The sequence below is a fragment of the Aulonocara stuartgranti genome (assembly GCF_965226115.1).
Source record: "Aulonocara stuartgranti genome assembly, chromosome: 17".
Classification (NCBI taxonomy): Eukaryota; Metazoa; Chordata; class Actinopteri; order Cichliformes; family Cichlidae; genus Aulonocara; species Aulonocara stuartgranti.
The window spans coordinates 16,116,771-16,129,833 of record NC_138953.1 but is presented as its reverse complement, the minus strand read 5'-3'; the positions used below and the strand labels follow the sequence as shown (position 1 = coordinate 16,129,833).

The window sequence follows — 13,063 nt, the reverse complement described above, 5'->3', positions numbered from 1 at the left end:
GTCTGCCTTGTCTAATAATCAACACACACGTGTATACACAGACTGAACATCTGTGATTTTGAATATAGACATGTGAAAACACAAATATTTTTGATTAATTTATTTAATTCCTATTCATGCCTCAATGAATTCTAAAGGAAAATCATCACAGCTTCAAGTATGTGAGGTGCCATTCACAGTTTAAAATACTGTGAGTTTACACATACTGGTGTGTAACAGGAAGGACTGGTTGGTTGTAAAGATATTACCTTCCAGGTAATTTCTTGATTCTTGATTTGAATTTTCATTCATCCTAAAGATGGATGAAAAAAGTTGTGTTTTAATTTTTCAATAAGTTAATTTTAGATAAACAACAGTAACATCTCTGTTTTAGCGTAAAAATCACCAGGGATTTGAGGCCATAGATTTTTGGAAGGAAGAAAATTTAAATTCTCATCTATAAAATGTTACAAAGGTAATTCTTTTACTGCTTCAGTATTGGTCAGTAGTGTGGATATGTGGAGATGGGAGTGGTACAGCTAACCCTGAGCCAAAGGTTTGATCTGTTAGATAAGTAATTTAGTATACATATGTACAAAAGTCTGCCTGCACCAAATACATGCTAAAACAACTCAAACACATTGTTTTCTATTAGAAATGAAACTAAATAATAACAGGAAAGTTAAGCAATTTCTTTCGTATGGACTTCGCTATGAGTTTAATTTCCACTTGTCCCTCTTTTCTTTTTTGAAATCCAGTCTTCCCTTTTAACTGAGCCACCAGTACGCGTGCACCTGGACCAAAATAAGAAAGGGGGAAGTGGGGTCAGACCCTGGCTGTATGCTATTCTTTGTTGCCAAACCCTTAGAATCACTTTTCTCCACTTTATAGCGCCCCTGCTCACTACTCACCTGCTCACACATTAACTGCTCTATACTATCCATTGTCTCCCACTCGTTTTAGCCAAACTATATATCACCAAATTTGTTTATTTTTAGCAACAAGCAACAAAGCAATAACAGAAATCCCATTGTGATTGTTGTGATCTCTCCAAAACTGCAGTGTAGTTGATTTATTATTATTATTATTATTATTATTATTATTACTATTCATAATGACAATGATTATAATAGTACTCTTCATCTTCATCATCATCATCATCTTCATCATCATCATTTCAACATTACTTATGGCAGGCGAGCACAAACTGTGACAGCAATGACGCCTTATTGTGAAATCTCACAAACCGGAAATTGACAGTTAGCATTCCGTAGCTAAACTATCAAGTGAGTGTGTGAGTGTGTGTCTCCAGTTGTGAAAATGTTACCATTATCTATTAAAGACGACGAGTATAAGCCGACCAAGTATAACCTGCTGCTGAAACTCTCCGGATGGTTCAGGTAATCTTCGCACTGCTAATAGCGGCTAAAAGGGAGCCATCTAATGATAAGCTGCTAGCCTATTGCTGGCCGGCTAGCCTAAATGAATCTGTGCCACTGTTAGCTTCCTCTGCATTAAATGTTTTTTATAAGATTGTCAGCCTTCAGGGTTTGTTCTTGAACGACAGTTATACGTATATATAATTTCTAGGAGTTGATGACAGGGATTTGTCTGCGGTCTGTGGCTCATGCTATGATCTGTGCTGCTGGTTTTCATACTGTTGTGTGCTTTTTGTAGGTCTATCCTCGCCGATAAAACTTCCAGAAATCTGTTCTTCTTCCTATGTCTGAACCTGTCCTTCGCCTTTGTGGAGTTAACGTATGGTATCTGGAGTAACAGGTAGGCTAACATAGCGTTAGCATCAGGCAGTGTACGTGTGTGTGTATTCTGCTGTTTTCAGGATGTGCCACGTATGTGTTCGTGTTAGCATGGAGGAAGCCAGAGTGTGTTAGTGTCGGACGTCTTTAACCTGAAAGCAGAAGTTGCCATTAGCCAGCAGATACACAACCCACACTACACAAACTTTCCAAATCTTCCCAATATTTCTAAAAGTGCATCCTGAAAAATACCCCCAAAATGAATAGCAAATCATTATTATTATTATTATTATTATTATTATTATTATTATTATTATTATTATTATCATCATCGTTGTTGTTGTTATTACTGTTAACAGAAGAAGAAAAGGGGAATAAATATTTGTCTGTCTATACCTAAGAATGATTCGTTTTGACTATTTCAGGATTTACAGAGAGAAAATACTGTGACCTGATGGAAAATGAACAATATTAACTAGTAATAGAGTGAAAAAGTAAGGGATTAAATCATCAGTCAGCCTTTCCAAACTCAAAATATTCCAGCGCTGAAGCACAGCTGCATGGGAAAGGCTCAGATGGTTTGGACATGTGCAGGGAACAGAGCTCCCTGTTCTTGCAAAGAATATTTCCGCATGTCTTAAATATATTTTTTAAGTGGAGCTATTCTGCTCATTTCCAGCTCCATTTTATTGATTCTTGAATTTAACAAAAGCCACATTTCAAAATAGTCCTGTTTGACTTACATTGGGACTTCATCCATTGTCTGAAAAAAGCTGCTTCATTCCTCCTGCTGCTCTCCCTTTAAACTTTTGATTGGCAAACAGAAGTTTTGAGCAGCATGTGGGTGGATCTGTGCTCACAGCCAAACCTGTGTGCCAGAAATGACCATATTAGGGGGTATCCACTAGAGGTGGGAATCACCATACATCCCTCGATACGATATTATCACAATACTTAACGTACGATACGATATTATTGCAATTTTTTAAAATATTTTGCGATATTCAGATTCTACACATAAAGGTAAACTTTATCAATATTCATTTTATCTAATATCAAAGTCTCACATCAGGGCTTTATGGTCAAATAGCTACTAAGAAACCACTACTAAGGAAACGTAACAAGGAGAAGAGATCTCAGCCTCTCTGTGAACTCCTTCAAGACTGTTGGAAAACCATTTCAGGTGACAACCTCATGAAACTCATCGAGGGAATGCCAAGAGTGTGCAAAGCCGTAATCAAAGAAAACTGTGGCTATTTTGAATCTAAAATGTAAAACATGTTTAGAGTTATTTCACATTTTCTTTGTTTGCTACATAATTCCAAATGTGTTCATTCATAGTTTTGATGTCTTCAGTGAGAATCTACAATTTAAAAGTCATGAAAATAAACAAAAACAATTAAATAAGAAGGTTTGTCCAAACTTTTGACTGGTAGTGTATGTGTGACAGAAAAAAAGAGGAAAAGGGTGATGGGTGTCGTAACCATTTAAAAACGTCGTTTTATCTGCGACAGCATTAAAATCTTTTCAGATGCTCCTGTTCCTTAATGAATCTCTTTACATGTTTGTCATGTGTTCAGTTTAGGTCTGATCTCAGATTCTTTCCACATGTTTTTTGACTGCACTGCCCTGCTGGCAGGTCTGGCAGCCTCCGTCATCTCCAGGTGGAGATCCAACGATAGCTTCTCCTACGGGTGAGAACATCCACTCTGAGCTCTGTTCTGGTCTCTCACTGACAGTCAGTGTGTTTAATCCGTCTGTGTCCTGTCTGTGTCTCAGCTATGTGAGAGCAGAGGTTCTGGCAGGCTTTGTCAATGGGCTCTTCCTCATCTTCACTGCTTTCTTCATTTTCTCGGAAGGAGTTGAGGTAACACATTTGCCACTTTACCTAAGTTTAACCATCACATCTACAAGGTGTGTCTGCTTATTATGCAGTGCCTGTTATAGCATTACAAGTAGGCCAACATAATGGATTAAAAGAACTGGTTCTTGTGGTTCTTCTTTTGTTTTTCTGTACTCGAGCACTCAAAATGCTTTATACAACATGCCTCATTAACCCATTGACACAAATGCTTTTTTCTACACCTAAGTGCTTTGTATCTAACATTCACACTACATTGAATGCATCAGAGAGCAACTTGGGATCAGTCTACTGATATGAAAATCATAAAGCTTTAACATCAGCATCAATAGTTTCATGCGGATGGAAGCCTATAGGGAGAAAGCCTTCGATTTGATGAGATTGTTTGATTGGTTGCTGTGAGAACCAGTCGAACAATCTTTCTTTGACTCTGAGTCAAATCTTTTCTGGATTAGGTTTATTCACTGTAAACGAGGTTAAATAATGGCTTAAATGACATTGACCAGCTATTGCTGCGACATCTGCACACCCTGATTCATTACTGTCAGAGAGGTACTACTTCAGTCTAGAAATAATTCTTATGTGCAATTTATTAGCACCCATGTAAGGAAAAAAGAATTTCCTGTCACTGTCCATAAAAACTGATCAAATCAATGAAATAACAAAATTTCACTACACGGTTTTTCATATTACACACATAATGGCAGGAATGATGATGGAGCTTAGTTAACCTGAAGTAAAGTCGCATCCGTCAGTCTTCAGCAGAAGAAATCCTTTTATCAGATGAGCCAAATAATATATTCAGTACCAGTACTCAAGAACAGTTATCCCCTACCCATTTCTACTAAAAGGACCATAGTCCAAAGACATGCAATTAGTTGGGTTAGTTTAATTGGTGATTCTAAATTGCCAGGGTGTACCCTTCGTCTCACTCTGTGGCAGCTGAGATGAGGCTTCATCCCCCTGTGATGCTGAATTGGATAAGTGGAAGAGAATAGATGGATTTATTATAACAACAACAACAAATCGGACAGCACAGTCAGACTTGCCTTTTGTTGAGTATATAACAAGAGTATATACAGTAGATCACCCAGTTGATTAAACAAGGTAAGAACAATGAGTCCCTTGTGTAGGTTTTTGCATCTGATCATGTGTGCTGTATCAGTTCTCCTAATACTGCAAAAGTTGGGGTAGAAACAAATCATTTTTACTCTTGTAGTTACATAACCTTAAGCTTTAACAGGGCATGCTGAAATTTAGTGAAAATACGCCTGCCAGCATGTGACCATCTGTCTCTGTTTGTCAGAGAGCTCTAGAGCCTCCAGATGTTCACCATGAGCGGCTGCTTCCTGTCTCTGTAGCCGGTCTGCTGGTGAACCTGGTCGGGATCTTTGCGTTCCAGCATGGAGGACATGGGCACTCACATGGAGAGGGAGGTAATACACCTGAAGGATTGAGCCTAGAGTGTCTCTGCCGCTCTTGAAGTGCTTTGAGTCGATTCCGCAGTTTGGATCCAGTGAAAATGATGTTGTTTTCAGCATTCATAGCTGTGCGGGCTGCACTGATGCCAGTGTGTAGTTACATTTCTAGAGCGCAGATACGACATGGGGTGTTAGAAAGGTTTGCGGTTACGCTGTACCTTCACCAGCCATTTTCCACAGAAAGTTTTAGTCATACCTCAGCCAAATTAGAATATGGCATCTTTAGTGTCAACTACCCAGCATTATATCCTACATTTTTCATGGATTCCTGGGCTTTACACATAAAAGCCTCATTGTAATGGAGTTGGGAATAAATAAATGACATTATTGGAGTGGAACCCTCATAGCTTCTTTTGTTCAATCAAGTAGAGCCTGTACAGATCAGGCATCTGAGTGCAACTATACAACATGTAACCACACGTTTCATTTTTACATTATTGTTGCAACTCTCTAAAATGTGTTCTGCAGACCCAAACACTAAAGCAGGTCTCTAAAACTTTGATATTGTAAACCTGGTAGATGTTCGAAGCTTTTTATAGGGACTCTGCAACTCTGTAGACCCTCTGTAAATCAAGTGAACTAAACTCAGGCTCAGTTAAACGTTGCTGCATGCCACTAGAACATTGATACATCTGTGCAGAACCTCACAGGTCGAGTGCAGCCTTGTACAACTTCACTGCAGATCTTTGCTTGTCTGACGTCTTCTTCTCCATCCTCAGACCACGGACACAGTCACTCTCTGTTTAATGGTAGCACAAGTCACGGTCACGGTCATGGAGGACATCACCACCACGACAAACATGCAGATTGCCACAGTCATGGAGGACATCACCACCACGACAAACATGCAGATTGCCACAGTCATGGAGGACATCACCACCACGACAAACACGCAGATTGGCACAGTCATGGAGGACACGAGGAACCACACTATAATGGTGAGAGTCTGACAAAGGAAAATGCTGCATGAGAATGCCACAAACACAATTTAGACACTTCTAGCCCTTTTCCCTTAGTACCTACTTAGATTGGCTTGGCTCAGTTCGACTCAGCTAATTTTCTATTACAATTGAGGACCACCTCGTGAGGGTCATTATAGCAATGTGGCCGCACGTCCCGTGATGTCATTTTTATACAACATGAACATGATTGTTGGTTTGATCTCTGGCTGCCTCGGCCTGCATGCCAAAGGTGCTGCCCGTGTCGTCATCAGTGTGTGAATGTTAGAAAGCTTTCTATCTAGCACAGGCATGGTATGTGAATTTGTGAATACGATATATTGTAAAAAAATGTTTGAATGCTCATGTAGATTTAATAAACTGCCATCAGAATCTCACGGTTTTTCATTTAGTAGTAAAACAAACCTGCGTGGTACAGACTTCCTCCAACCTCACTTTTTGCGTTTATTTATTTATTTATTTATTTTTTGCTTTTTAGACGAACTGCAACACCTGCCGGGAAAAGGCTCCAGCAAACAGATCCTGCAGGGTGAGAAATGAACACACACACACACACACAGTGCTACACTAAACTACTGGGGTGGAGGGGCGTTCCCAAAGTGCTCCCAAAGCGCTGTGTCTTCTGAGCATGCAGTACATAGCATCCTCATCATCTTAGCATTTGGTACCCTGTACATTTGTCCTCTGATCCCCGAGAAAATTATGTGGTCACATGTGCTCCAAGACAGCAAGAACACTAATACATATAATAGCAATAGTACCAATATTAAATAATACAATATATTATAGAATATCTCTAATAAATTAAAATGGCTCTAATATATAACTATCACAGTATGTTACACAAAGTTGAAATTATGGTGCCCCCTTTCATACCGACTTTATTTTCTCTGTAGAGGATGTGATAGGAAGTGTGTGCTATTGCAGTGTTTATTTGTACTTTAGATGTAGGAATTGTACAGCAAGAGGATCACAAGCAGGAATGATTTCCTGTGTCGTTTAGTGGTGCATTTTGGGTAATCTCAGTTTCTTACCGAACGTGCTCCTGTGACTGGCCAGCATGTCATAAAGTGGGTGGGAGATATTGTCCAGCATTGTCCTTATCTTGGACAACATCCACCTCGCCGACACCATCTTAAGAGAGCCCACCTCCACCCCACAACACTACTGGTCTTGTGGATCGGTTTGTTGAGTCCGTTGGCATCTGCAAGTGTCAGCCTGCTGCCCCAGCATGCAACAGAATAGAGGATGGCACTGGTCACAGCACAATTCTGGAAACTGCTTAGCATTGTCCGACAGATGTTAAGACCTCAGCCGCCTCAGAAAAGACTGCTCTGGCCCTTCTTGTGGAAATAAATAGTGATCAGGACTTAAACCAGAGTGCTTTCAAACTTTTGCACTGCTCCTTTTACTTAAGTAAAGAGCTAAAGTACCTCCTCCTCCTGAGCAGTCACATTTGTGAAAGTAATTCTGTCAGATTTAACAGTGGTGTACAGTAACTACAGTTATTACTAGCTAGCTCTGAAGGAGTATAATTATAAATTTCCTCCAGTGTAAGTCTTTGAGAACTTCACGCTACATGTTAGATTCCATCACTGTACATGCAGCAGTTTGTTCTATTTTTTATTTAGCTTAATTTCGTAACTATACTTACAGTTGGATTTGTAGTATTTTAGAAGAATTTAATTTATGCCAACCATTTAGAATTATTAGTTTCTGCACTTATTTTTTAACCTATTTTAGTATCTTTTTCATTGTCTTACATAAACTAGTCTGAACTTGTTGTATTCTGATGACTATGTATCAAAACTGTATCGATGTGTGTTGTATCTTTGTGTTCCAGGAGTCCTGTTGCATATTATTGCAGACACTTTGGGCAGTGTCGGTGTGATCATCTCCGCTCTGCTGATGCAGAAATATGATCTAATGATTGCCGATCCCATCTGCTCCATGCTGATCGCCATCCTCATTGGAGTCAGGTGATACTTCCTTATCACTTCTTACTGTTTAATGTCTGATTTAGCCTTGGCCAGGGAATTTACGTAGAGCTATGATGTAACCTACAGAAATGGCTGCCGTCGTTGCTGCCATTTCTGCGTGTGCTAGTGCATATGGGTTAAGTATGTGCTGGTGTTTTACACATGCTGCCAGCTGATAGAAACAAATAAAATGCTGGACTTTTTTCAACTTCTATGTGCATGCCCCTCACGTCATTGTGGTCAGCGATTTGCTGACATATGTGAGTCCTTATATTGATGCTATTATTATTATTTCTTATACTGAAGTGATGATTTTTTTGTGTTACTGAGAATACAAAAACTGTGGCCTAGACTTAACGCTACAGCAGAAATTGCCAGTAATTCGTAAAGTGATTTGATCAGCCAGTATTGGTCTGGACAGTAATACTGTGCCTTTTTTTTACTCTGGTATTTTATATTCAGTTTCATTTACATAGTGTCACAACAGTTGCCTCAAAGTGCTTTATATTGCAAGTTAAAGACCCTACAGTAGTAGAGGGAAAACCAGAACAATCAGATGACAGTGAGAAGGATAAGCTCCCTTTTAACAGGAAAGACCTCTGGCAGAAATGGACTCAGGGAGAGGCAGCGACCTGCTGCGACCACTTGGGGACAGTAACAGGGCAAAATACGCACAGTAGAAGACACCCGAATACATGTGTGTACATGCCCATGATCGGATGATTTAGTGCACAGTGCAGTGAAATAAACATTTTAATTCTAGTTAATTATTTTATCACGGAGTTTTCTCTCAGTGCTGCTGTTGATTTCTAAGATGATGGCTGCACATTTGAGCTGTGAAACTTACTGTCCCAGTATCATCCCAGTAGTATCCCAGCCTGATAAATTAGATGTGAAAATTCCCTCAGTTTGATGCATATCAAAGTGAAATTAATTTTGAACAATTTAATTTGATTAACTTGATGTGTGTCCTGTGTTTCAGCAGATTAGAATCACATATAACAACATTTATACATTTTCAAATTCACCAAATGAATAAACAGACCTTCCTTTAACAGTGCGGCACACAGTTTGAGCTTCACCCAACGGTTTTAGAAAGGAACAGCTTAAGAAGCTGCACATATAAAACATATTCCCCTAGCAGAGAATCTATAATAAGCTTAAAACCTGCCGTAAATAAAAGAAACAGTGAAAATGTGGCACTCCCAGCTGATTTTTAAACTAAAACTCTGAACACAACCTGCTCCTGACAATTTCAGTTTAGATCCTTTGCTGCAGACTCAGAGCTGTTTTGAGATTAAATATCAAACAAATATCAAACAAAAGCTTTATTCTACGTGCAAATTTGATGTGGGGTCAGGAAGCACAGTGTAGGTGTTCCGTTTTAAGATCAGTACATGGACTGTAAAGTTTATTTGTCAAGAAATTCATGAAGTCATTGCTAGTCAACGTCAAGGGACTGGCTGACTCAACAGAGCTCTGACTTTTTGTCAGCCTGACTTCAGTGCTGAGGAGAAACCTAGGGTCGTTCTTATTTTCTTCAATCAATCAATCAAGCTGTTCTAGCTTTACGGAGGGTTTTTTATAAAGCGGCAAACTATTCCTCCAGGCTAAATGATCATCTTCTAAATTTGTGATATGCCATTTTCTCTCCAGCTTTTGAGTTGTCTACTTTAAGGTGCGCTTTTGAGGGTTATACCAGGGAGTCAAATACTAGTCAGGCTGTCTTTTTCACAGGAGCTACAGCATCCAGAGTCATACGTAGTGAAGGGGTAAAATTATTAACGAGATAATCGACCTCTGTTGGAGTAGTGTTAGTGCAGCTGCTCTGCTCTGTGTTGGTACAAGGAATTGAAGAAGATAACTGTGGATGATTATATCCTTAAACTTAGTTACAGCACTTTAAGAAAGACATCTACTGTGACTAAAACTACTCTGCACTGCTGTGTAATTATTTATTGTAAATTTAAATGTTATCATGAAGTGATAAGACGAGGGTTTTCAGGAAACACTGTTAAATGCTCAGTTTCTATGAACATTTAACAGCAAGTAATATTCCCTTCCATGAGTTTTATATAGTGCTTTTGAGCCTTTATAAAGGACTCTTCTAGTCTTGCTGACCACTCGGAGTGCTTTAAATTAAAGTTATTAACCATTGTATTCTCTATATCATAAGCACTTGACCTCATATCCATGACCAATTTAAAATCACAAATTAAGCTAACATTACTCATAGGAAAGCCTAAGCAAAGATTCAAGCCAGGAACCTTCTTCCTGTGAAACAGCAACGCTAACCACTGTTCCACCTTACCACCCAGTAATCTATATTACTTAATTTCCATCAGTTAAAGGCAAATACTTGGTCTTTAAAACTTTTAGGCAGTAACTGTATCCACCCGAAGATCTAAGGGAGCTGATGGGTCAGTAGGTGATTACTTCACATTTTCCTATCTGGAACATGAACTGTTCTTGGGTCGGATCTGGTCTGTGGCATAACAGTGATGTACGCCAAAAAGAAGTGAACCACTCTCTAATAATGAAAACCCAGATTCAGGCCTGAAGTCACTGCAGGACTGTGAGAACCTTTTTTTTTTGGTTTCTCTTTTAATGATCCCTTGAGTATTTTACATTCTTTAGTAGTGCTCATGATGTGTAACTTTGTCTTATCAGAAACATATGTTAGAGAAGCTCATTTCCTTCAGATGATAGCAGACATTCCTTAACATCTTACAGATCCTCCTCATTGACTACTAGAGCTTATGGATTATCAATCAGGTTTCAGCTCTAAAGTCGAATTCCAGAGAAAAACAAGCTGGAAACAACATCTGCCTGGAAGAAAGAAAATCAATCAAAAACTGACAGACTCTTTGGAAAATGGTTTCCACTAATGTAAAGAATGTCCAATTAGTATTTAATGGAAGCCAACATGCCAAACCACTGGTATTGTCCTTTATACAGTCCTGGAGTCTGTTCTCGAATCGCTGGTCTTCTGAATGTGAATGCAGTGGTCAGATTTCCCAGAAATCCAAGATAAATGGAGTTCATGTGTGCTGATGTGGTTTGATATGCTGGAAGTGAGCACAGCTGCCAATTTAAAGAGTCAGCAGAGTGGTGCTGTGGTTAGCTGAGAGGCCTTCACATAACTGCAGGTATCAGGTTTCTGCAGCTGGAAAGTCAAACTCATCATGGAGCTGAACTTCAGTTGTAAATCTACAGATTCTGCAAATGAGTTAAACTCGGACCCATCTTAAGAATCTCTACAATTTTGAACTGTGGTTCATGGTACATGCACCACAACTTGGACTTGGACTATGATTTCAAAATTAGTTGACTAGTGGCATGGATGTTTGCACGAGTGTATTCTTGCACAGCAGTGGAACAGTATTGCAAGTTTTTTTTTTTTTTTGTCCTCCCTTGTTTTCCTGTTATGTTACATCTTTGACTTTTGTCTCCTGATCCTGGTTCTGCTGGAGTTTTCCTTGTGTTAAAGGGGAGTTCTTCCTTGATTCTGTCACTGCTTACTCATAGTCTGACTGCTGGAATGTTTTTCTCCAAAATTGTGGGGTCTTACAATGCAGAGTGCCGTGAGGTGGCTGTTGTTAGGAACTGGCACAATGTAACTAAAAAAAAACAAGACTCTCTACTTTCTAAACTTTCTCTCTTCTATCATTTGATCCTCAGTGTGGTACCGTTACTGAAGGAGTCTATTGGGATTCTGATGCAGAGAACTCCATTTTCACTAGACCATGCCCTACCAGAGTGCTACCAGAGGGTGAGTAGTGACCATACTCAATGTTCAAAGAAGAGGTAGGAACTGAGCAAACATCAGTATTTAGCATAAAGTTAGATTTTGATGTACTTTGTCAGTTACTTGACAAATTAATAATTTAAAAGTGTATGCAGCTGCATTTCCTGGAAGTCTGATTTTGCACAGATCATCTTAGGATGCAGTTAGTGGAATAAGAACCAGTTCTTTACTTGTTGCAGGTTCTGGCAGTTCATGACAATAGAAACCAAAGGTGCCACTGAATAGATTCTGTAAATATGTATTTTAGCGTATAAACTGTACATTTCTTGATACTATCATTAGTAAGTAATCATTTGTTTTAGTAGTAGTAGTAACAATTGTAGCACTAATTTAAGAAGGTAATTGTACCTCAAGCCCTTGAATGGAGTGGACAAGTCTGATGTTTGTTTTGTTGTGGCCAGGTGCAGCAACTGCAGGGAGTGTATAATCTGCAGGAGCCTCACTTCTGGACTCTGTGTACTGATGTTTATATCGGAACATTAAAGCTGCTGGTCGCCCCTGACGCTGACACCCGCTGGATCCTTAGCCAGACACACCACATCTTCACGCAGGTACCTAAACACAGCTTCATTCAAGTACACTGTACCTGGTGGCAGTTGAAGTTGTAGATGTAGGGTTGTGTCAGCAGCACCATTCTTACAAACTTTACTTTCAGTAGCAGTATTGATGGTTTGATGGTAGTAGGATGTCAACATAGTATTCAGCCACGATGAATGGTTTTGTCTCCACAGGCAGGAGTTCGGCAGCTGTATGTTCAGATCGACACAGCTGCCATGTAGAAGCTGCTAATATTCCACTACACTTGGGACCAATCGCATTCAGTCTACTTCTGCAGGTGACTTCTGACCCCGACAGTCACCACAGCACAGACTGGAATAGGGGGAGGGCTCTCAGAACTGATGAACTAAAACAGCCCCACCCACTTTCTTAAAAATAAAAATAATAATAATAATCCTGCTCACAGTGGAAATTCTGCCCCTCCCACAAAGAATTATGGGTAAGTGCCTTTGACATGAGACAATCTGAGCCCCTTCCAGCACCTCTGACATCACTGCTCAGACTTGATTGGTTGACAGTGCGTGTGAAGTCACTCTGTATGTGCCAAACCATGTGACCGACCAGTGGATTTAAGCCTTTTTTTTTTTTTTTTTCTTTTAAAAAAATAAATATTTATTACAGCTGTAATAAATAAATCTGGTTCTCTAAGAATGATTATTCATAATCACATCTGTAGTACTG

At 39.4% G+C, this 13,063-nt stretch overlaps 1 protein-coding gene across 2 annotated transcripts; it reads left to right on the top strand.

Moving 5' to 3' along the window:
* Positions 1-1,176: 1,176 nt before the first annotated feature.
* Positions 1,177-13,033, top strand: slc30a7 (solute carrier family 30 member 7). 2 transcript variants are annotated; one of them, XM_082511352.1, is made up of 11 exons: positions 1,177-1,379; positions 1,657-1,758; positions 3,322-3,430; positions 3,516-3,603; positions 4,904-5,033; positions 5,798-6,016; positions 6,516-6,566; positions 7,881-8,016; positions 11,698-11,788; positions 12,226-12,375; positions 12,556-13,033. In XM_082511352.1, exons 2-11 carry the CDS (start codon positions 1,740-1,742, stop codon positions 12,601-12,603), a joined length of 1,041 nt encoding a protein of 346 aa, XP_082367478.1. In that variant the 5' UTR covers positions 1,177-1,379; positions 1,657-1,739; the 3' UTR covers positions 12,604-13,033. The 2 variants fall into 2 exon arrangements, with proteins under 2 accessions (XP_082367478.1, XP_082367477.1); XM_082511351.1 differs by having other exon boundaries at positions 3,317-3,430.
* Positions 13,034-13,063: the final 30 nt, after the last annotated feature.